General features: G+C 42.2%; 1 protein-coding gene across 2 annotated transcripts in view; it reads left to right on the top strand.

Annotated features, from left to right (window-relative positions):
• Positions 1-25121, top strand: part of tln2b (talin 2b) — a 78882-nt gene that overhangs the window by 45378 nt on the left and 8383 nt on the right. The window contains exons 17-50 of one of the 2 annotated variants that reach the window (XM_071499001.1): positions 192-290; positions 873-1040; positions 1385-1679; positions 3063-3229; positions 3968-4096; positions 5293-5406; positions 5592-5705; positions 5824-5958; positions 6189-6317; positions 6414-6516; positions 7563-7771; positions 8183-8302; positions 8473-8670; positions 9212-9351; positions 9920-10013; positions 10496-10585; positions 11099-11221; positions 11807-11950; positions 12172-12333; positions 12485-12625; positions 13351-13532; positions 14346-14478; positions 14592-14693; positions 14817-14987; positions 15827-15973; positions 17546-17647; positions 17783-17902; positions 18580-18726; positions 19766-19932; positions 20307-20490; positions 20954-21079; positions 22791-22907; positions 23488-23673; positions 24155-24262. In XM_071499001.1, the coding sequence (XP_071355102.1) occupies positions 192-290; positions 873-1040; positions 1385-1679; positions 3063-3229; positions 3968-4096; positions 5293-5406; positions 5592-5705; positions 5824-5958; positions 6189-6317; positions 6414-6516; positions 7563-7771; positions 8183-8302; positions 8473-8670; positions 9212-9351; positions 9920-10013; positions 10496-10585; positions 11099-11221; positions 11807-11950; positions 12172-12333; positions 12485-12625; positions 13351-13532; positions 14346-14478; positions 14592-14693; positions 14817-14987; positions 15827-15973; positions 17546-17647; positions 17783-17902; positions 18580-18726; positions 19766-19932; positions 20307-20490; positions 20954-21079; positions 22791-22907; positions 23488-23673; positions 24155-24262 (4866 nt within the window). Of the gene's footprint in view, positions 1-191; positions 291-872; positions 1041-1384; positions 1680-3062; positions 3230-3967; positions 4097-5292; positions 5407-5591; positions 5706-5823; positions 5959-6188; positions 6318-6413; positions 6517-7562; positions 7772-8182; positions 8303-8472; positions 8671-9211; positions 9352-9919; positions 10014-10495; positions 10586-11098; positions 11222-11806; positions 11951-12171; positions 12358-12484; positions 12626-13350; positions 13533-14345; positions 14479-14591; positions 14694-14816; positions 14988-15826; positions 15974-17545; positions 17648-17782; positions 17903-18579; positions 18727-19765; positions 19933-20306; positions 20491-20953; positions 21080-22790; positions 22908-23487; positions 23674-24154; positions 24263-25121 lie in introns of both variants that reach the window. The other variant, XM_071498991.1, reaches the window with a different exon arrangement.

Genomic DNA, 25121 nt, shown 5'->3' on the forward strand with positions numbered 1-25121 from the left:
GTAGCCATGAAGCCACATACAGTGTTGAACTGTATGTTTTCCTTGTTATCTGTGTCCCAGTGAAGATGTATTACAGAAGGGCTTTCTGGAATGATTTTTGATCCAGACGTCTGTTTTAGATAATTCATGGAGGCCTGTGTGAGAACAGGCCAGGCCAGTGTAATGAATGTGGTGATGTCATCTTCACACAGCCCAGACAGACGGTGCTGACTGCGGCAGGAAGCATCGGACAGGCCAGCGGGGACCTGCTCCGTCACATGGGGGAGGGCGAGACTGATGAGAAGTTCCAGGTTGGACGCCACCCACTCACTGTTCCTATAACACTGTCGGCCAAACAGGAAGACACACACATATTCTCAGGCCCGCTTTAAAAATGTCAATACACACTTATGTAATCACCTCAAGCTTTATTATTAGACTGTTACTTTATGTGGAGAGCTTTTATTAGTAGAATAATAATATAGTGTTTCAGACATCCATTAACACAAACATATCTGTAGCCTTCAATATCAGTCTCAGTTTTCTACCTAAATTCATTTACCTGCTACATACACATCTTTTATTCCCTAGATGTCTTCTCACAGTCTTTGGTGTTAGAAGAGGGCTCATATATCACCCACATTCTTGAGCCAATACTCCTCTTCTACATGAAGATCAGTGTCCTTTGTAGTCCATTACCTTTACTTAATAATGCAGAGATAAGGAGCTTAAACTGTTACACTACTGTTCCTTGTCCCTTGGTTGTCCAGTGTTCACACTATATCAACTGAACAAAATGAGTTTACTATGTTTATTTTTCCTTAGTTCCCTCCTGGTCACATGTGCGCAGCTGTGCAGTCTTTCAGTGAAGGACATTGATTAATATGTTGCAGGACACTCTGATGAATCTGGCCAAAGCAGTGGCCAATGCAGCTGCTATGTTAGTCCTGAAGGCCAAGAACGTGGCCCAGGTGGCCGAGGACACCATATTGCAGAACCGGGTGATCGCAGCTGCCACTCAGTGTGCCCTGTCCACCTCACAGCTGGTAGCCTGCACCAAGGTACTGATCTAAAACTTGTTACCATACCAACAGGCAGGGACTTCCACTGGTCACAATTTATAACACTGTTCACTGTGGCTCTGTTAGATTTTACTTTGGAAATATGCGATGTTGAACCTTTTTAAAAGTCAAGAACATTTTTGTGTCACATCTCAAATGAAGTAAGTGACTTTTTTGAAATCAGAAACTAATGAATAACTGTTCCACGTTTCATTTTAAAGGACTCAATTCTTATTCTTGGTTAGACGAAAGAATTACTGTAGATATAGTCTGTATAATATCAGTGTAGTCCTCAATTCTTGTAACATGTCTTAAGCTTCTGCCAACGACTGTGTGTGGTGCAGGTGGTGAGTCCAACCATCAGCTCCCCAGTGTGTCAGGAGCAGCTTGTTGAGGCTGGGAAGCTGGTGGACCGTTCGGTGGAAACCTGTGTCAAAGCTTGCCGCTCGGCCAGCGACGACGGCGAACTGCTGAAGCAAGTCGGGGCAGCAGCTGGTGTGGTGAGCCAGGCCCTCAGCGACCTGCTGCAGCACGTCCGCCACTACGCCAGCTGTGGAGAGCCCATCGGACGTTATGATCAGGCCACGGACACAATCATGAATGTGACAGAGAACATTTTCACTTCCATGGGTGATGCTGGTGAGTACAAAAGGAGTCTGCGTGAGTGAAGAACAGTCAACAGTCAGAAATGCTTCGAATTGAAGTTGTCTGGTGTTTCTTACTCAAAATCAGGTGGTCTTTAATTAACACCTGTTTTGACTACATCAGAGGGCAGTGATCTGAAAAATCCTGCTTAAACATTTTCAAAGCTTAGGCTATTTCTTATGGTTCAAGCCATGAGGCTGAAGAATTTCCAAACCCCGCCAATTCTCAAGGGGTTGTAGGAAACATGTCATCCAAAACCACTACAGAGCTCTCAATCTGGTCCCAATCAACGTCTGGGAGGCTTTGAAACTTAAAAGGAAACACATGACCTGGGCATTTTTGGAAGGACAAACTTTTTTCTTCCATAAATCAACTCGCAAAAAAAAAAAAAAAAGACTTCATAGACTTCTCTGGTTGAGTTATTTCAAGCTGTAGGTGGGTGTTTGGGAAACACAAGCTTTTTATAGCAGGTGTGTGGGGAGATGGTACATATCTTCTGAAGACTTTCATTTGTGCAAGAGAGGATGACTCACTAGAAACCTTCAGCATTAAGAGTACATGAAGGTGAAAACAATGATGTGACTCCCAAGACTAGGACACTTGCAGAAATGTCTTACTGATACACCATTGTCATACTGTTATTTCTACTGAAGTAATTATCCCTGTAATACCTCTGGTTGCTGATTTGCAACATTATCCACAATGGCCTAATCCAAAGACTCTTTTAACTCAATACTGCATGTACACTTGTTTCAATTAAATGATATGTCTTGATTTTTTTTTTTTTTAGCCATTTAAATCACTGGATTAGATAAATACACATTCCCATTGGTCATTTTATTTCCACAGTCTCAACTGTGTGTAATAAACAAAGAATGTAATATTTCACAGTAAACATATACTGGTATTGCAATATAAAATCACCTATCTGATAAGGATTCTATTAATTTCACACTAATTTGGTGCACGTATGTCAGTAAAATGAGGCGCTATTAGCAGTTGAAACATAAGAATACATTTAGTGTGCAGACACACTAATCCATCACTGACCTGAAACAAATTTGACAGTTTGTGCTGCTGTTGGTGTCAGTGTGTTTAAGAATGCTTTTGATTCTGATGGTTAAATGGAGGGCGACAACTTTCAAAGTTCTGCCTGTCAAAATGGATACAAATCTACAACAATCTGCACAACAGTCAGTTCGCAACAGACAGTCCTCACTGAAAAACAAAAACAAATCAGCCTCGCCAAAAATCAGCTATGCATCACAAAGTGAATTGGCTTGTCTTTGTGCTGCAGTTTTAGTTGATAATCTTGGTGTCTGTGTGTGGCATCTGCTTGTATGTGTTCACGTACTGTATATTTGTGTGTGTGAACAGGTGAAATGGTGCGTCAGGCCAGGGTGTTAGCCCAAGCCACGTCTGACTTGGTCACTGCCATGAGATCTGATGCGGAGGCAGAAGTGGATGTTGACAACTCCAAGAAACTTCTAGCTGCAGCCAAACTCCTGGCTGATGCCACAGCTCGGATGGTGGAGGCTGCCAAGGTGAGAGTGTAACAGGTTTACTGTCTCAATGTAATGCAATAAATATGACTGATTACTTGTTAAAGCATGCAGCTATATGATCTACTAAAACTGTGGTTTCATACAGACGACACTTTTCTCATTAACTTGACCACATTGCAAACAATTAGTTTGATTCACAACTGTTGATATTGTGCATTTTTTCCCTATTTTTTTCTATCAGCGCTGTTGTGTTGCATGTCTAATGTCACATTGAATGCAGTGTTGAAAGATTAATCGAACTGAATAGCTTTCATTTGATAAAATCCACATTTTGGCATTACTGTGAGCACTAACTACCAGCATCATTACACGTCCAAAATGAAAGGGTGCAGCGTCAGTGGCTCTTAATAAGCCCCTGGCACTGTTGAGGAGGAGATTATCAGTGTGAAATAACCAAGCAAGTGAATCGCTGCTTATGGCTCGTTAGATGTTTTTGATCTGTGACACATTAATCACCACATCACTGCCATTATGAAAGAGGAAGTGGGAATCTGGCACTGACGGTTTCCTTGGAAACTGTCAGAAAGCAGACAGAGCTAAATGCCTCTTTGCGTCTATTTTACAATGTATATAACCGGAGTTGTTAAACTTTCATTTCTGTGGTCTGATAGCTGTTGTTATATACTGTATGCATGTGTCATCATCATCTGTATCTGTGTGTGCGCATCTGCATGTGTGCGTGGATGTGTGTGTTCCTGTGTGTTCGTGTGCCCTCAGGGGGCGGCTGCCTACCCAGAGAATGAGGACCAGCAGCAGAGGCTTAGAGAGGCAGCTGAGGGGCTCCGTGTTGCCACTAATGCTGCAGCTCAGAATGCAATAAAGAAAAAACTGGTCAACAGGCTGGAGGTGAGTGATAGGGGTCAACTGTTCTCATGTGTTGTCTGACCTTGATCTAAACACAATCCTCCTACTTGAGCCCCCCTCCCAGCAAAGACGTCATGCAAGCATCTGTCCCCTATATTTTGTCATGTAGTGTAAACATAGTGACGTAAAATGTAATAGAAATAAATGGAGAATTTAGACATTAGGAAGAAGGAAACACATCCCAGAATTCAAATAATAAAATGCTCCAGCAGTCATTTGTACAAATCTGGCCCATTTAGTATTTGTCTGTGTTATTTCTCTTTCCTGTAGGAGTGAGCTATAAATCCCATTAGTGCTGTGAATGAACCATCCGCGTTTAAAGATCTGTGTGCAGCCCTTGGTATCAGTTTGCCCCTAATGACCAGCCCCTCTCTGCTCCAGAGTGCCCAATGTCCAATTTCCCAGGCACATAAACTGTGCATTACCCAGGGCTGGGATCAGCCTGCTATCAGACATATATCTCAGTCCGCCTCCTTGCATCAGATGGTCACAGTAATGGTGCTAATGGTCGCCTCCATCAAGGAAGTGTGTGGGTCTGTGAAGACCAAAGTGTCATGAATCTGCAAGTGTGCATGTAGCAATTATCACAGACACATTTAGGCCCCTTGAGACCCCATTCATCTTACCTGTTGTCTCCTGACACGCTGTCATTATTTAGAAGCAAGTACAATATTCTGTATAGAACATTAAAAATACAGAGAGCACACTATACCACAGATAGAAAATGCCACTCCATACCTATTGTGTCAGTTCTAAAGTCCTGTTTCTTTTTTTTTATCAGTATAATGATATCATCTATTGCATGTTTCCTTTTCATCCTCGCCTCCTCATCCACTCAACAAGGAATATCTTCCCTTCTGTTTTCAATCTTGTCACAACTTCAAAGCTGCTGTTGTGCCTATGAATTAATGTGAGCTAAGCAGTATATTCTTAGTGCTTTAGTTTTGGGAGCATAGGAAAGGGGAAGCAATGCTGATCTTCTCATGAAATAAAGATTGAGCGGTGGAATCCCACCCATTTCCTCTTCTTACAAAACATGATGGTTGGTGACCCCTCTTTGTTTGATTAGAACAACTCTGTCCGATAAGCATAACACTGCACAGAGCCAAAGTGAATGTTAGCCAGGAGCCACTCTCTTACTGTAGCCTAAGTGATTTGTATTTGTATCTTCTGAACAGATAGCTGCAAAGCAGGCTGCTGCTGCTGCTACTCAGACCATCGCAGCGGCCCAAAATGCTGCTGCTTCCAACAAAAACACTGTCTCACACCAACAGCTAGTACACAGCTGCAAGGTATGATCATGTACTCTTTCTCATTTACTCTCTTTACTTCTTTTTTTAAAAAACTATGTCAAATAATGTGCTAGAAAACTCAAATCTTACAATACATATTGGTATAAAATATATATGCTTTGGTAAACTTGGGCAACATGATGATGTGGATATGAAGCATACATTATAAGTATGTTTAAATGCAGGCAGTAGCAGATACCATACCCCAGTTGGTGCAGGGCATGAGGAGCAGCCAGGCCCAGCCTGAGGAGCTGGGTGCCCAGCTCGCCCTCATCATGGCCAGTCAGAGCTTTTTACAAGTCAGTCCCTACACCATAACACAACCAGCAACTATCAAACTCTCTTATCAGATACACACACAAACAACTGCTCTTTTCAAGGACGTTAGTTTGTTTTTTTTCTGTCACCATCCCTCAGCCTGGAAGTAAAATGGTGACGTCTGCAAAGGCAGCAGTTCCAACAGTGGCTGACCAGGCTGCCGCTATGCAACTGGGCCAATGTGCCAAGAACCTGGCTACCTGCCTGGCAGAGCTCAGGACTGCCACCCAGAAGGTAACTGTAAACAACACTGATAGACATTGCAGGAGTCATCTCACTGATGCAGGAAATTTGTTGGTCTCTTGTGAAGTGTTGTTGGATCTAAGGCTGCACTTAGGTGAGCCCTCATCCTTGATTTCATTTAGAGATACCAGGCGCTGTACATGAGTTTGCTTCCTGTCTGCTCTGTATAATGGATGGATGCATGCATGTGATGAACACTTATCTGTGTGTGTTGTTTCAAGGCCCATGAAGCATGTGGTCCTCTGGAGATTGACTCAGCCCTCAAAACAGTACAGACCCTCAAGAGTGAGCTTCAGGATGCCAAGATGTCTGTCATTGAAGGCCAACTCAAACCTCTTCCTGGGGAAACAGTCAGTACATAGCAACATCCACTGTGAAGTACTAACATGATGAGGAGTTCATAACTATGAATCAAATTGTATTTGTGTGTTCTTTTGCTCACACAGCTGGAGAAGTGTGCTCAGGATTTGGGAAGCACATCGAAGGCTGTGGGCTCATCCATGGCCCAGCTGCTAACATGTGCTGCACAAGGCAATGAACATTATACAGGTAGGAGAGGTTTATCTACACATCACAAGTAGCTATTTAGTTAAATATTTAATTTCCCTCTAAATTGGTTACATTGCCACGAGGATATAATAAGTATATATATATAAATTGCTGACTGTAATGTTTATTCAAAAAGTATCTCCTGTGCCAAGTGGGAGTATGAGGACAGAGCAGGTAAAATTACGACTCCTTTATTTGTGCTATTACTGTTGGCCTAAACTGAGACCTTTTGAATCTGACATGCCTTGGCTGTTTTTCCATCAATTCTGGCTCAATTGAAGATCTCAGGGGAGCAGAGATGAAGACAGATAGAGAATAACATTTCTAACAATGAATCCTCCCATGCTGCACTTCATGCTGTGGCTCAGGGTGCTGCTCGCTACTCATTAATTTATTTTCACTAGATTTAACATTCCATCAGCAAACGGCTCCACTTGGCTAGTTAATGCAATTTGATGCAATTTGCTGCTTCTTTTCTCGGCTCCATGTGTAATAAGTTAAGGGCACCTCCCGTGTGAGGCCATCTTTATTATATTAACTCATTTATTTAAACAATGAGGGCATTTCTGTGTTTGTGCTCAGCATGTGTGTATTGCTAGGCCCTGCTAGCTGATTTTCACAATGCAATTACAATTAGAGTAACGACAGGATATACACATACCTCTTGATTTGTATTGCTTCAACAGACTGCTGCAAAGCAAAAGTAATTAGGTTGAAATGAGTGCGTTAAGTAAAATGTCAGTTTCAATTTCTGCAGAAATATGGTTACTTACTCTCAATAGATTAAAATGTACAGCACAGAAGAAGGTGAACTATATGTTTCCTCTATATCCATAGAATATTACACCTGTGTCATAGTCATAGACACTATAGTAGATTGTCTGTAGCACACATGCAACAGTCAGGCTGTATCTTCAGTTTCTTGCATTTACTGATACTATTATTATACAGATATATTTTGGTTTGCTGCATGATTTTCTCTCAGTATTTGTCCCTATGATTGAAATTATTCATTGTCATTTCAATGTCTGGCTGGTTGTGTGCAGGTGTGGCTGCCAGAGAGACAGCACAGGCTTTGAGGACATTGGCCCAAGCAGCCAGAGGCGTGGCAGCCAGCACCAAGGAGCCACAGGCTGCAGCCGCAATGCTTGACTCAGCCCAGTGTGTCATGGAGGGCTCGGCCATGCTGATCCATGAAGCCCATCAGGCCCTGGTGCATCCTGGAGATGCTGAGAGTCAGCAGAGACTGGCACAGGTAGCATAGCTCCCAGTAATATATACCCCAGAGAGAGTGGTATTCGTGAAGCGATCACATTGTTCCGTCTCTCTCCTCCACTGATTTGTAAATGTTTCTTCTTTCCATAGCAATCATCCCCTCTAAGCGTTGCTATTTTCTCTCTGCTCTCACCTGGTATTCTTCTCTCAGGAGTGCCAGAGTAAAACTGCTCATTCTCCTGCTGCTCTTCAGTGGATAAACATATTGTTTGGCATATATCTTTGGCAGCAGCATAAATTAGTGACATGGATTACTGTGCACTGCTGTGAGCCCGATTTGCATTTGAGGTGTATTTCCCCTTATAGCTTTGCTCTGGAACTTGATATTGTGTAGCACATTGTTAGAATGACTAATGGCAAATCATTGACAGAGCATTGTGCTGTGTTTCAGGTGGCCAAAGCAGTGTCACACTCCCTGAATAATTGTGTGAATTGCCTGCCAGGCCAGAAGGATGTTGACATGGCCCTCAGGAGCATTGGAGAGGCCAGCAAGAAGCTGTTGGTGGACATTGTAAGTCTTGCTCAAGCTTTTATTTAGGGATTTGTTGACATCTTGTGTCCGTGTATTGACACAAACATTTCTACCGTGAAAGTACATTCAGATATCACTTCAGATAACTGAACATTTGACTTGACTTTTGATATTCTACGGCACAGCTAATGCTTGTCTTGTCTTTGAAGCTCCCTCCCTGCAGTAAGACATTCCAGGAGGCCCAGACTGATCTGAACCACACGGCAGCTGAACTCAACCACTCTGCAGGCGAGGTCGTCCACTCCTCTCGTGGAACAAGCGGCCAGCTGGCTGCAGCCTCAGGGAAGTTCAGCCAAGACTTTGATGAGTTCCTGGATGCTGGCATTGAGATGGCAGGACACACCCAGGTAGGTTTCATGATCATACAACCCCACACTCCACTGTAGCAGTTCAGTGATAATCTGCTGCCACCAGTATTTTACACATGGAGCAAAGTATCCAAACCTTTGATGGACATGAAAGCTAGAAATACTGAGTGATCAAGCTGATACTTTTGTGGCACTTTAGTACCTTAGCTATTTAAGTCATTTGTTAATTAGACCTTTTCATCTAATTCACTTAGGCACATGATTGTCCCCAAGAGCACTTACATAGTCAGAAGTAATGAGATCTTGTGATGTTCTTGTTCAAGAAATTTTGCTCATTAATTTGGAAAGATCGTCTGGGATTGGAGTTGATGTAGCATGACACCCGAGCTTTAATCAGGCTCAAAGACGCCTGCTGAGGGAGGATATAGGTTGTAGGGACACATTAAGAACATTCTTTGCAATATTTTTCCTCTCAACAGATGTTGCTGATACAATAAATACTGTATATTTTGACTATATTTAATACAGCTCTAAATCCATCTAAAAATCACTTGTATTTTTCTTTTTTCTTCCCCCACAGAGTAAGGAGGACCAGATCCAAGTCATTGGTAATCTGAAGAACATCTCCATGGCGTCCAGTAAGCTGCTGCTGGCTGCCAAATCTCTCTCTGTGGATCCAGGTGCAGCCAATGCTAAGAATCTTCTAGCTGTGGCAGCAAGGTGGGATGAGATGTGAATAGCACCTGATATGTATTTGATACTCTCTTCATTTTTTCCAATTAAGCTCCTACAATATTTGTTGGTTAACTGAACCATTTGTCCTAAATATGAATCCTGGTCCAGATTCAAGCCTGTGCAAAGTTGTGAAAAATTAAGATTCTATACTTAAATGTCTCAAAACGTCTCCCTGTTGCATCTGTATGCCACTCCTAAAGCTTTGTCTGTTCAGCGTTGCTGGAGGGAGTACGTATCCTCCCCCTGGTGGAGAGAAGCCAAGCAGCTGGTCCCGCAGGGCTTTGGGCCTGACTGACTTCTCTCTGTCTAATTAGGAAGATGGAAGCCTTGGATAGAGCCTGTCTGTGCTCAGCAAGGCTGAACGCAAACTCAAGACAATCTCGGCACTCCTGTGTTCTGTGTTAGCCTATCTCAGTGAGAGGCCGGCAGTGCCATGCTTGAATAGGGGAGCTAAAAGCATGTGTGAGTGAGTGTGAGTGCAGTCAGGCTGTGCATGCATGCAGAGGACACATGTGAGAGCTAAAAAGCCTGTGTGGCTGCCTGTGTGTTTCAGGGCGGTGACAGAGAGTATTAACCAGCTGATCACGCTCTGTACTCAGCAAGCAGCAGGACAAAAGGAGTGTGACAACGCCTTGAGGGAGTTGGAGGTAGCCGTCCTCATATACACTGTACCACACACACACAGACCTCCTTCTCTTCAGGCCTGTTTTTATGTTGCCTGTGCATGCCTGTGCTGTTTGTTGTTCATCAGCAAGTCTAAGTGCATTTTTTCACCCTTGCCTTCCATCTATTTTGCATTTGATTACATCCATGGAGACATTCATTGTAGATGGACATTAAATCGAGAACTGCAGTTACTGCATTAGTGACCCTGGTTGAACAAGAGCATTTTGCATACTGAAGCTTACATTCACTTATACTCAAGTAAATGAAGATAACAATGATGCTGTGTATTTAAAAGCCTTGATTATCATGATTTATCATGGCAGCATATTACAATCAGCTTGATTTACATTTATAGTGTTTTTTTTTTATAAATCTAATTTAAATAGCTGATGAAAGTGTATCATAGCAGAATTTTTCAGTAATGTGCTCTGTTGTGGTTATTACCATCTCTTTCTGTATACAGGCTGTGAGAGGGCTCCTAGATAATCCCAACGAGCCTGTCAATGAACTCTCCTACTTTGACTGCATTGAGAGCGTCATGGAAAACTCAAAGGTACAGGCTTTTTAAATAATTGCACATACTGTATATATTAAAAGTGCTGTATGCAAGTTTTTGCCATCACCACATAGCCAGCGTTAATAGCTGTTAACTCACCAGTCTAGAAGAAATGTTGTGAATTCAGCATCAAATTTCTTCCTTTACTGCCTCCAGCAGTGGAAAGCAACGGCAATGTTGATTCTTGTTTAGTTTCTATTTTTATCACATCTTTCCTTCTACTGAAGTTAGCATGCTAAGCAGCTAGCCCTGATTGCCCTCAGTTTAGCATTAGAGGATGAAGGAGCAGCAAACATCAGGGGACGTATTCTAACCTCTTATCTTATACACAACACAACAATGGCTGAAGCTCTTGGCAACGAACCATCACCACCACTACCCGCTCCCAGGAAGAAAACACACGTTTGACAGCAGAGAAAACTTACATATAGATGTATAGATAGATATTTTATGCAATGGTCAGCTGAAGCTCTAATTTTTTACACGTTTCTCCTTTTCCAAATGCCTCAGGTCCTAGGAGAGTCAATGGCAGGCATTTCTCAGCACTGTAAGACAGGTGATGTGGTAGCCTTTGGGGAGAGCGTGGGTGTGGCGTCCAAAGCTCTGTGTGGGCTGACAGAAGCTGCAGGACAGGTGAGAATCAACTTCCTTTCCTATTTGCAACCCAGATCTGTCTAATATTAATCGTGTCACATTTCAGTGAGGAAAACAAAGTTTTTTTTTTTTTATGCCAATACATCAATACATGATAAGAAATTCAAACATTTCCAAGTTGGAAACCATTCATAAATGGTATTTATACTCTATACCCTTATACCTTATTTTCTATTGGAAACCTTGACAGCAAGGCAGAGTGAGGCAGGTTTCATTGGAGGTTTTACAGACTCCCACCCCTGCAGCTGTAAAACAACAACCTCCATGCAAGATTCAGTTTCCTTCTGTGGAAAAGGACACACTTTTCCAACAAATCCTTTGTTCCCACTGCTTATCTCCTCTCAGAAAGCTCCCCTATTATGCACCATGTATACAATATGAATCTATGTATGTTCCTATTCACGTATTCATGCGCTTAAGTATGAATGTCAGAGAGTGTGGACCTCATGTTTGAGTGTGAGCTTATCTGTGACAACAAAATGTGGTCTTAGAGGACAATAAAAGAACTGTCTAGTGGCAAACTGATGCATTAGTACAACTGTCTTTCTGTTTTCTGCCCTGTAGGCATCTTATCTTGTAGGTGTGTCTGATCCCAATAGTCAGTCAGGCCACGAGGGGCTGGTGGATCCCATCCAGTTTGCAAGGGCCCATCAGGCTATACAGATGGCTTGTCAGAATTTAGTGGACCCGGCCAGTAGCCCCTCACAGGTGAGAAAGTCCAATCCAAGGCTGCAAAATATTACGCAACCCTGCCCTGGTGTACACAAGGGTATATAGATCTCTTGTAACTTAAATTAAATGGCTCACTAAGTTTGAAAATGTTAAAATCGACCTGAATGTTGTAAATAATTTACCCTGCAAAACTCACCAGAAGGCCTCATTTTATACAGCTCTGTTTCTTGTTTTAACGTTGTTTATCTGTTTGTCAGGTCTTGTCTGCAGCAACAATTGTAGCCAAACACACCTCAGCTCTTTGTAACGCCTGCCGCCTGGCTTCCTCTAAAACCTCCAACCCTGTGGCTAGGAGACAGTTTGTCCAGTCAGCCAAAGAGGTGGCCAACACCACAGCCAACCTCGTCAAAACCATCAAGGTCAACTCCCCAACTGATCAAAACGTTGAGTGTAAATTTGTTACAGCATTTTTTTCGTCCAGTGAGAAGCTGTCGATGTTTGTATAATCCAGCCACTTACAAAAATACAGCAAAAATTGACACATACTCAAATGGCGTTGTCTTGTTTCAGGCCTTAGATGGGGATTTTTCTGAGGAGAACAGAAATAGGTGCCGTGTTGCTACAACTCCTCTCCTTGAGGCTGTGGAAAACCTCTCGACCTTTGCCAGCAACCCTGAATTTGCGAGCATCCCAGCTCAGATCAGCAATGAGGTATTCATCCATTCTGATGACTGTTTGTGATGCCCCATTTAAAATGCTCTCTGTCTTTTTTTTCCACAGTTGATAATGACTGAACTGACTGAAAATGAATGGCAATTTTTTACGATGTCCTCTGTTCTCAGAAACATCCCATTTGTAAATTTCTTCCACTCATCCCACAGAGGATCTTGAAGCTACTCTTCAGAAAGATTTAATGACTATGTTTGTGACTTGTGCACTCAACCCCCCTGAAACAGGCACTCTTATATGAGCCAACACGACAAGGTTTGTACAGCAAACATGTGGGGAATTGGATTGAGGTCCAATTTTCCCTTTTCTTTTGATGTCATGAAAGACTCAAAGAGAAAGATGGATTTTTATTTTTCAATCTGAGCGGAACAGTTCTCGCACAGTCCTCTAAAAGCTTTATGGCTGTAATCTGTTGGAGGGCAGTGTTTAACGGCACTCTCTCTCAGCACAGCTGCTCTAATCTTCAGCTTGTTAATCTAATTGTCGAGGGAGGCTTTGGCTCGGATCATAAAGACTGAAGGTGTTTCTTCCTGCATCTGTGTAAAGCTGCCTTTCTAATCTCATCCCTCCCTTTGATCACACCTTTGATCTCCCCAAGGTAGTCAAGGAATATTAACAACTCTGTCATACCAATGTGGCCACCGCTTTGTTGTTGAGCTGTTACCCGGGCTGTTGTTTCACCTGCACTAATCTTTTCATTTCCACAGGGCTCGGCGGCACAGGAGCCTATTGTGCATTCCGCCCGCTCTATGCTAGATAGCTCCACTTACCTTTTAGAAACGGCCCGCTCACTGGTCCTCAACCCCAAAGATCCTCCCACCTGGTCCATACTAGCTGGCCACTCCAGGACAGTTTCTGACTCCATCAAGAGCCTCATCACCTCCATTAGGTTGGTATTAATCCTACCCTTTTTCTGTCTCTGCAGGATTATCCTTAATCATAGTTTGTAAAGGTTTGCTCACAGTTGGATGAAAAAATGTTGCTGGTGGGCTTATTCTATTCAGCTAAGCAACAAATTACCAAATTAGTTTATAGCTGCTGACAATTCCCGCTGCCTTGAGGTAGATTAATGAAAACTACAGAACAGTGATGAGATGATGAGACTTGCTACGGTGGATTTGAAACACTTCTGTCTTCATCATCACCCTCAAATCGCATGCATAAACTATACTGTTCTCACAGCAGCTACAATACAGCTCAGAGTAGCCTGCATTAGCTAAGCTTAGCATAAAGACTGGGGGTGTCCGCTGGTTGCCAGGCAACCTCATGCTGATAGCAAGACTCCAGGAAGTCACTGCACCCGGCCAAGTCCTGCACAAACTCCTCCTCTAACACCACAACCTTTCATTTTTATTTTTACATGTCTGTTTCTGTATATTGTATACAAACTAGATATAAGGTTATATAAGGTTTTATAAGCGAGCTTTAGAGGTGCTTTTACCTTTGGGCAGAGCCAGACTAGCTGTTTTCCCCTGTCTCCAGTCATGCTAAGCTAAGATAACCATTTGCTCTATAGCTTTATATTTACTGTAAAGATTTGAAATTGGTATTAACTTTCTCATCTAAAAGAAATAAAAAATGTTAAATGTCAAATTTGCTTAATGTTGTGCCATGATCTTGTCTTATCTATGTTTATACAGTATTTTCATTTGCACAAAAAATATACATATGTATTTTAATTGTTCAATATCTCTGGTCATAGGGACAAGGCACCAGGACAGAGGGAGTGTGATTATTCCATTGATAACATCAATAAGTGTATCCGGGACATTGAGCAAGCTTCCCTAGCCGCTGTTGGGCAGACTCTGCCCTGCAGAGATGATATCTCCATGGAAGTGAGTTCAAGTACCCCATCAGCTCTATCTTGTCTGAGAGAGAGAACTTAATGGGATCTGTAGTCTTTCTGTTGCGACTTATGCCGTAATTCTCTGCCTTTGTAACTCACCAGGCGCTCCAGGAGCAGCTGACATCCTCTGTGCAGGAGATTGGGCATCTGATTGATCCTGTCTCCACCGCAGCCCGAGGCGAAGCTGCCCAACTAGGACACAAGGTGCTGGTGTGATCATATATCCCTTCATCCCATCTGGATTTAGAAAGAAAAATCCATTCTTTCTGTTTTCTGTCTTGTGAGCCAATCCTTCCTCAGACAGGTCACTTAAACTTATTCTCCCAGGTGACCCAGCTGGCCAGTTACTTCGATCCACTCATTGTGGCATCAGTTGGCCTGGCCTCGAAGCTCCAGGACCACCAGCAGCAGATGACCATCCTGGACCAGACCAAGACCCTGTCTGAGTCTGCTCTGCAGATGCTCTATGCTGCCAAGGAAGGCGGGGGAAATCCAAAGGTACTATGTTACCCAATCATGCCTGACTATGACTATGACACTATTTCAGGGGTGATCTGGGGTAGTTAGCTAAACTTCAATGAGCAGATCAATACAGTAATGCAGTCATTTTTTCCCAAGATGGAGCTTTATTTTTTTTTTAAAGAGATTCAAGTCGTTCTTTATTGCTGAGCATGAAGAATTCCCTTCTGCCTCAGTTTCTGTAATTCTCTATTATATGTTCCTCTTTCAGCCATAAATCATTTGTTCTTCTCATACAGAACAAAGCCACAGGAGTTTTCACTAGCTTTATGGCTCTCTATGAGTGTTAGAATTGTTTTTTAAGATTTTAACAATCATTTTCTAAAACCCATTCGACGCACAGTTTCTGATCCTATTCAGAGTTGATTCTGTTGTCGCTCAAACTCAGTTACCATTTTTAGACTGACACTATAATAAAATTGCATTGTGAGGAATTTGTGTTGTGTGATTAAAATTTCCCCTGCCCTCCACAATTCTCTTATTTTTATTAATACTAATAATATTAAAATGATAGTAACTACACTGCATTTTTTGCGTTTATTCTGACAGTCGCAGTAAGAACCTGGGCTGCTGTGGTTAGAACTAAACTGTTGTGGTATGTGCTCTACCAGATGAGCCACCGGGGCACCCCAACTTAAATTTTGATATTCAAGTTTGAATTATTAGAAAATACAAATTCTTTTGACAGCAAGAATCCAGCCTGGTGAAGTGTCCTCTAGTGAGATGCTGAGTAGTTACCAGCTGTAGGGACACTCCAAAGCTATGGTCAAGCTGATAAATTTCCTTCACCGACGTTAATCAGCTGACTCTGTCCCCAGGCGTCCCACACCCACGATGCCATCTCTGAAGCAGCCCAGCTGATGAAGGAGGCTGTGGATGACATCATGGTGACTTTGAATGAGGCAGCCAGTGAGGGGGGCATGGTTGGGGGCATGGTGGAGTCCATTGCTGAGGCCATGGGCAGGGTGAGTGCAAATATGTTTGTGTGTGTTTTTACAGAAAATGCATACATGTCTGATACCATCTTGTGAGAGGTCTGCTCAGATAGCTTAAATGGATTTCAGGTTAACACGTATTCCCTACCTTATTTGTCTGAGGACAGAATGAGTTTTCCCTGCAAGAGTGGCTCCACGGTGGAGCTGCTGTGTTCTTGCCAGTGACTCTCATTAGTCCAAGAGATGACAAGTTTTAAATCCATAGCCCACTGGTGATGTTGGCTGTCACTCATCCTGCTGGGGGACATGTCAATGTGTTGACAGCGCAGTTAATAATTGATGATGATCTGCACATTCTCAGACATACACTTAGCTCAGATTTCATCCTTTACTTTTATTTTTCCCTCAGTTTAAACATAGGAAGGCGGACATCATTAAAACCCCATTAACATATATAAAGTGGAAACCCTTTACATGAATGCATACATAAAAAGATTTAAATGTTCTCACAAATAGCTTTTTAATTGTTAAGAAATTATATATCAATTAACAAGATAATCTGTACATAAAAAGAACTTGGGATACCAAATGGTGTGCGTCCAGTTTTAGTGTTGCCAGCACAGCTCGATTTATCTTTGTAGCTGCTTCTTAAATTAATCACCCTAAGGTTGGAGACCAACTGTTTAGTAATGAGTATTTGCAACTGCAGATTTGATCATTTATTGTAATGTGGAAAAATCCTCAATAGGTAGAGATATCTAGACTTCAGTATATATTTATTCGCAACATCACAACAACACATCAGGGTTAAGGTTACATAAATGTACTAAACTTCGTATGTTTAGCCTGACTGATACCAGATTTTGGAGGCAAATACTGACACTGGTAAAGATATCTTGAATTTGGTTATTAAGTAATTGTGACCAAGATACTTATGGACAAACTATACAATGGGGACACTGTTTATAAATGACCTCAAACATTAAATGTCTTTGGCATTTCTATACTGCAGTTTCTTGTTCTATATCAATCTATATACATGTGTATACACACATATACATATATATATGATAAAACAGATATATCCATAAAAAGACTTATTTAATAGTTGGGCTGTAATTTGGTCTAAAGCCGTCTTAAGGGGATCAGAAAGTCAGTGGGATGGTTCCTTTATGGAACCTGCATCAAAAGACAAAGCAAGAGAAATAAGCCAACCAAGGTAATCCTTCACTTCATTGTGTGCTGACAACCTAGCAAACCAAAAGCTCCTTCTATTCAGTATTTTAACATCTTCATACTAATATCTGAAGAGCATTCATAGTATGATACAGAATGAAGAAATGATTATGAATTTATTATCCAGAATGTCAATTATGCCAGAATTTACATATTCTTACCAAAGGTTTAACAAAGCTATTAGACATTTTAAAAATTAATAAAATAATTAATTAAAACCCCCAAACCCTTTATAGTATGCCTTATTGTGAAGTGGTACCAAAAAAAAAAAAAAAGAAAAAGTCTTACCTAATAGCACCTAAGGTAAAAAAAAAAAGCATAGAATGGCCTAAAATAGATAAAGTACTAAAGGGTTGATCTTCACAGCTGGATGAAGGAACACCCCCTGAACCTGAGGGCTCCTTTGTGGACTACCAGACCACCATGGTAAAGTTCTCCAAGGCCATCGCCATCACTGCACAGGAGATGGTGAGTGCACTAATGCGCTGGGATATCCATGCCTGACTGTGTTACTTTTCCAATCTACACTGGCAATATTTGTCAGTAGAGCTAGAGAAACATTAATCTGCCCCTGCTGATGATGTATGTTCTCTCTGTCGCCAGATGACCAAGTCAGTAACCTGCCCTGAAGAGCTCGGTGGCCTTGCCTCTCAGGTGACAGTGGACTATGGACAGCTGACACACCAAGGACGCTTTGCTGCAGCCACCGCAGAGCCAGAGGAGGTGAGAGGCCATGCCCTCTGTCCTGTAGAGGATGTAGGAGAAAATTACATACAGTACTTGGACTGTGTGAAAGATTTAACAAATCATGACGTATATCTCTTTATTATTTTTCCCCTGAAATGTCAGACTGAAATAACAGCTTAGGTATGCATTTTACATCAGAAATGCTCTCGGATAGATTCACTCACAAACTGATCAGAGCAGTTTGTTGACACCCCTTTCTCAAGGCTGCTTCTGACAGTGTGAGATCAAACAGAAACATACTGTTCCCCCCTCCAGCCTCCGTCACTCTCACTCCCATACATTCTTTACTTAAAGCTTTGCTGCATAGCCCAGAGGACAACAATGAGTGGAAACATTGCACTAATAAGCACACAACTCTTATCAATGTCTTGTACAGGCTGCTGGAAACCCTGCTGGTTACCATAGCGGCATTGTGCCTCTACAAGTCTAAAAGCCTATAGTGATGCTTATAATGAAGTACCACCCACCCATGAATCTCAGTCTGGAAATTAAAGGTGTAGTGCCAGCATTCCCTCGCTGAGGGTGCTTGAAATTTTCACCCACCGACTGGATAAGAGACATGCCAGTTTAGGATATGATTGTGACTGTGTAGCACAGTGACACAAATTAGAAGATGGATGCAAGTGTAAGTCAGTGCCGGCTTATGCTTTCAGGTTGGTTTCCAGATAAAGTCACGGGTGCAAGAGCTGGGCCATGGCTGTATCTACCTGGTCCAGAAGGCTGGAGCCCTGCAGCTCAGCCCCACTGACAGCTTCTCCAAAAGGGAGCTCATCGAGTGCGCCCGCGCAGTCACAGAGAAGGTAAGCTATGTGGACAGAAACTGGTACAGCATCTCTAACTCTTGCAGAAGGAAGCTTTTTTTAATAGTTACTTTTTAAGGGAAGTCTATTTTTGCTTTCATAATTTGCCATCTCTGCTGTTTGAAGTTTGGTGGCAGCATCGACTCAGCATTAGCATTTATATGAAAATATTTCATGCATTTCTCAGCACTGCTGCCATATATACAGTATATCCCTATTTAAATAAACTGATAGAGAAAATATAAGTGTTTGCAACTGCAAGACTTAAGATGATGACCTTACTACACTATTGCAGATCTGTATGCCTTGTTTTTTTATTTTATTTTTTAAGCAATGGCTTCAGCCTTAATTTTGAATTAGTATAGAATCATAAAGATAGAGCATGCTATTTTAGGTGGTACTAACCGGGGCCATTGTACCAATCATGCAGGTCACGAGAGCATGCCCTCCTGACCACCCTCACACTGTGCAGTTAATAATAATGCTAATGTCTCCCTGCTGTGACCCTGGCAGCAGCTATCCAATGCTGCTCACACATTAGAATTTATCTCTACTCTGAGCCTGTGATTTGATTCGGGGCTCATATCAAACTTGACTAATTTGTGGTGTAACGCTTGTTGATACTTGAATCTTGTGCCTTGTTGAAATGTACCTCTCAGGACTTTCCGTTTGTTTATGAGAGATGAGCAGATGTCAGTCTTCCAGGGAGTTGTGTGATTTGCAGAGTCAGTCTCATTGACTTAATGTGATTGTGCACTAGACTCTGATTTAATGCATGCTTAACCCTGCTCTCTCCTCTTAGTCCCAGCTTCCTGCGTTAATCCAGCTCTGTCCAGATCTTTCACTCTAAACATTTGCAGCCTCACTCACCTGCTTTATAAAGGCCCCGCCAACATTTTAGGAAAAAATACAGTTTAATCATTAAACACTTGCAGTGCATGCAGAAATTGGGGTTATTTATAGCTGTTTTTACACCTCTGAAAACAGCATGTTTGAAGGACTTCTCTGCATATCTAAAGCTATGCTTCACATGTTCCAGGTGTCCTTGGTACTGTCAGCACTGCAAGCGGGGAACAAGGGCACTCAGGCCTGTATCACAGCAGCCAGTGCTGTTTCTGGCATCATCGCTGATCTGGACACTACCATCATGTTCGCCTCAGCTGGAACACTGAACCCTGAGAATGAAGAGTCGTTCGCTGACCACAGGTGCAATGACCTTGCTGCAAACAAGAGAAGCAGAACAAGACATGATGTTAAATGAAAACCTCAAGTCACTAAAAAGAGCAGCATTTGGTTATGTTAAAAACAGGCCATAGGTTAATAGCTTTCAAGATTTCAGTTGCTAGTTTTTTACGCTGCAACACCGGAGCTCCTTTCTTTCTTTTGATGACTCACTCAGGAGAAGAGCAGTTTGCCAATAGTCCAGAATATTGAGATGCATTTCATATAATGAATGCAAATTGAAAATTGTTCGTACTAAACACACATTCTGTTCAGTAAAGCAACAGCTTCCTTTCATATTGCTGGTACTTGAGTGTGACTGTGGAGCAGATTGTGACACAATGTGTCCCATCCCTCAGGGAGAGCATCTTGAAGACAGCCAAGGCGCTGGTGGAGGACACCAAGCTGCTGGTTGCTGGAGCTGCGTCCAGCCAGGAGAAACTGGCGCAGGCCGCCCAGTCCTCAGCCAAGACCATCACCCAGCTCACTGAGGTGGTCAAACTAGGAGCAACCAGCATGGGCTCTGAGGACCCCGAGACACAGGTGATGAAAATTCAAAGCGCATTTAAACTAAAGAATGTCTAATAGAAACACAGATGTTTCAGTCATATGTAGTCACAGGTGTATGTTTTAATTTTCTAAAAGATTTAAATCTTTAATAGAGCTCAGTTATTACTTTTTAATTCAGAAGCATGGAGTTTTGCTCTGCTATAATGATTCTTTTCATTATACTATTCTCTAATATCAGTCATTTACAATGAATGACTTCTATCTGTCTGTACACCCAGTGTTATATTCTTTGTGTAATTGCAGTTTCATCCGATACACATTGTGCCTCCTCTTTTCCCTGTGTGTATGCCTCTATCTCTTCCCTGAACTAAGTCTGAAGTATCATGACTAGGTGGGAGTGATAAGGGCCGCAGTGTTAAATCCTCTCCCTAGGGAACGACTGATGAACCTATACTCTGACCATTGTGCCGTATTGATTCCAGCACTATCTCCTCAGGTGGTTCTGATAAATGCGGTGCGTGATGTGGCCAAGGCTCTGGCCGAACTCATCGGTGCCACCAAATGTGCCGCAGGGAAGCCAGCTGATGACCCGTCTATGTATCAGCTGAAGAGTGCTGCCAAGGTAAAGGATGGACCTCTCAAACAAACGACTGTCATATCTGGTTTAACTGTGTATCTCCAATTCTTCAATTTATTTTTCAGCTGATGCTTTCTCACTGAGAGGATACAGCATGTAGATATGAAATGCACAAATGCTCTCTTTGTTTTACTGCTGTATCTGGCAGCGCAATCTGTGGCTGTTTTACAAGGATATGACTCTTCTTATCAGGGTGTGTATTTTATTCAACCTTTCTGACTAATCTGTATGTGGGAGCAGACTCATTACAAAGATGTACATACATTTTGTGTATGCATATGTGTGTGTGTGTGTGTGTGTGTGTGTGTGAGAGAGAGAGAGAGAGAGAGAGAGAGAGAGGGCTAATCTGCCTTACTGAGAACTTTAAGTAGTATAACTGTCAGCAGAGCACACACCTCCACTAAGGCCAAACAATAAAACTAAACCAATTCCACCAGATCCAGATGTTTTATCTGCATCTGAAACATCTGAAATATGATGTCAACACCATAAATATGTTATGATATTTCATGATCCATACATTATTTCCTACCAAATTGCCGAAAATGTTGAAAAATGCTTTTATCCTGCAATGTAAAGGAAAGTGATAAAAAAAAAAATATTCCTGGGTCCACCTCTTAAACTAGATCAACACCAAAATTATATGGGTTCACCCCTGCTTCATGCCCCATCCCTCCACCAAGTTTGGCGCAAATCAATTCAGTATATAAGCCTGCTGTGAAATACATAAACAGACATGGGTGAAAACATAACCTCCTTGGTGGAGGTGAGAAGCAACACATTAGGGGTTCCTCCTCTACAAATACAGTCTTTCTTATGAAGACTGGATCAGTGAAAAGATGTTGTGTATATTCCAGATGCCACCACAGGCCTGGGAGAATCTGGACTATACTGTGCACACACAAAAAAGGCGAGAGTTGTCGTTTTCCTCTTTATTGTCATTACCACTTTACCATAGCTGCCAACTTGCCGAGGAATAAGAACCAGGGATTTTAGGTCTGGCCTTATTGCAGCTTCGGTCACTGCAATAGAGAAACAAAGATCAAAGAACTGAATCAGTGATAGAGCCTAAGATAACTCTGAACCTCTCAATTTTCTAGTCTAAAAAACCTTCTGCAAACTTCCTTAGTTAATTTATTTATTTTACTCACAACTATCATCCCAACCGCAGCGTGTAAGTCTAAGTGCTGCCTGGGGTGTCTAATGTTTTCTCATCTAAATGGAATTAGGGCCACCCATGGACCTGGTCATGTTGACAAATTGTTTTTGTTCTTCCAACATATGGCGACCTCCAAATGGGACCCTCTCAAACTCCTGGCAATCATGGTGCTCAAATTCCAAACCTAATAATATACACTTTGCTGAATGCAGCACAGACAGAACAGAATGTGTCACCATGAATTGTATTTATTCCATTCTAGTTGTCATTGAATAAAACTGTATTCCCAGTACTAAATCAGCCTCCTTAAAATTTGAAATAAATCCACCAGTCTTCTCCTTCTTCAGCAGCTGAGTGTTTCATTTTCATTTGATAAGCATCTTCAGCACATGTAACCATTATTCACTGTAATGGAATCAGTGATGGAGGAGGCAAATTTTATTATTTTTACAAATATAATATTTTGCAGCCGAAGAGAAAGAGCTCCACCTCCTGGTTTGACTGTGAGCCTCATTATTACTCCCTTTTATTTGACAGGTCATGGTGACCAACGTGACGTCTCTTCTAAAAACAGTGAAGGCAGTGGAGGATGAAGCCACTCGCGGGACGAGGGCACTGGAGGCCACCATTGAGTGTATCAAGCAGGAGCTGACAGTAAGAGTGCCTGACAGGCCAAACCACTTCTTCTATGGTCTATTGGGAGTCAACTGATGAGACACGGCCTCTCCGCAAAGCTGGCCCAAAGAGGGTCAGGGATATCTATGACTATTATTCTGAACAAAACAGGGGAGCTCTTTGTTCTTTCTTTTCCTTTATTGTCTGTCCAGCTCCTTTCCTCCTCCTTCCCTCTCAGCCCCTGCAGGTTTCTCACAGCTCTTGTTCTTATCAGGGTCTGCTAAGCAGGCACAGGCAGAGTGAGACAGGAAGGAGATTTCAAGAGCTTGTTTTTTTGTAATTTACTGTTAATCCTTATCAGAGGACCCCCAGCCTGAGAGGAGGCTTTACCAAGAGCTGCAGCCAGAGCCAAATTCAACACAGTCTACCTAGCTACTAATTATACCGCTACCCATATCAGGATTTTCTGTTTACACTGATTATACTTTCTGAGCCTACACGGCATTCGTGTGCACTTCATCAGTTCCTTTATGAGAATGTTCCCATCTATATTAACCTATCTGAGCCCCTGTCATGCCTATGTCCAACTGCCTCTGTCTGCGGTTCATCACCATGTCAGTTGTTCCAGTCCAAGGACATCCCAGACAAGCCCACCACGCCCGAGGAGTTCATCCGCATGACAAAGGGCATCACCATAGCAACGGCCAAGGCTGTGGCCGCAGGTAACTCTGCCCAGCAGGAGGATGTGATCGCCACTGCCAACCTGAGCCGCAAAGCCATCTACGATATGCTGACTACCTGCAAGGTGCTAATCCACACCGCCCTGCCAGAACAGGCCTCACACAGACAGCACCAGGCTGCAAGGGAACATGTGAGCCCAGCCTGCTGAGAGCAGATAGGACATTAGAGTCTAGTCGACTTTATGGCTGCTCCCGCTGGTAGTGACTCAGTCACTTTTAAGTCAGCATGTCCTTCAGTGACCGTAGAGCAGCTGCAGAAAGATGAAACAGAGGGAGGATAGAGCATTGTAGGCTGTGTGTTTGAAAACCAAGGCTTTACAAACAAATTAGTCAGGACATAAGAGGTTTTATTAGCTATATGTTTGATTTGTTATGGGCACAAGGTACATCTGCACAAGTACAATTGTATGAAGGCTATTCCAGACCTCACATAGCTCGTTTTCACTGTGATGTTATGATCTGTGTTAAATCTCAACATTCCACTGGGAACAATGTTTGTATCCGTTTTTATATCTAACATAGAACATTATTTTCTCACCCTTCCAGCAAGCAGCCTACCACCAAGAGGTGAGCGAGGAACTGAGGAGCAGGGCCCTGCAATACGGCTCTGAGTGCACCAGTGGCTATATCAACCTTCTGGAGCAAGTGCTGCAGGTTGGAGTCAGAAACATGTGTCATGGATAAATAATTAATTGAGGTGGCTTTTGTTTGTGTGCATGCGTATGTCTCTGGCTATGGATGGCTGGATCCTGGTCTTCACTGTTGGCAAGTGAAATCTCACATGTCTTATCTACAAGATTATATCATGTGATGCTTGACAAATCTCTCCTGGCTTCCTGTCACTCACACTTGGCATTTACTATAACAACACTACAAAGTGATAATGGAAAGAAGGGCTCATGAATGACTACTATTCTTAAGCATGAATGACAGGACTGAAGGCTGGAAATATTCTTCTATGTCTGCAGTTTGTCTGTCTGTATCCCAGTTATTTATACGTTGTTTAATTCCTGAGCAGCTTGTTGCATACGTTTGCATATTAATGAGCAAAACTTATTTTTATGAAATTCCTTAGTTCATTATAACACTCCACATATGTTTTGTGAAGACAAGTGTACTGACATGTAAGTCAACACACTTACATGCTCAATGAATCACCTCATCTACATAATTAGTTATTGGTACCTTGTGTTAATTCTGGCAGGACATTAGACCACTAACAGCACTGTGTTTTATAATTTGAGAAAGAGTAGAGTAGAAAGAGTATACTGTTGCTACTTTTCCAGTTAACTACTTTCTCAGGTAACGAAATAATAACTAGGCAACACTAATAGACTCACTGAAAGGGAGTGCATGACTTTCAAATCAAGTCAGTTATTATTAGTTTCAGTTATTAGTGTTTTAGAGTTAATTTTCACATGATTTATGAACTAGGTAGGTTTGAAAGACAGTAGAAGAGATATAGATGTTTGTCAGCTGTGTGTGTGTGTGTGTGTGTGTGTGTGTGTGTGTG

The sequence above is a fragment of the Trachinotus anak genome, unplaced genomic scaffold (genome assembly GCF_046630095.1).
Source record: "Trachinotus anak isolate AG129_WGS33_773 ecotype Australia unplaced genomic scaffold, CSIRO_AGI_Tana_v1 ptg000002l, whole genome shotgun sequence".
Taxonomy (NCBI): domain Eukaryota; kingdom Metazoa; phylum Chordata; class Actinopteri; order Carangiformes; family Carangidae; genus Trachinotus; species Trachinotus anak.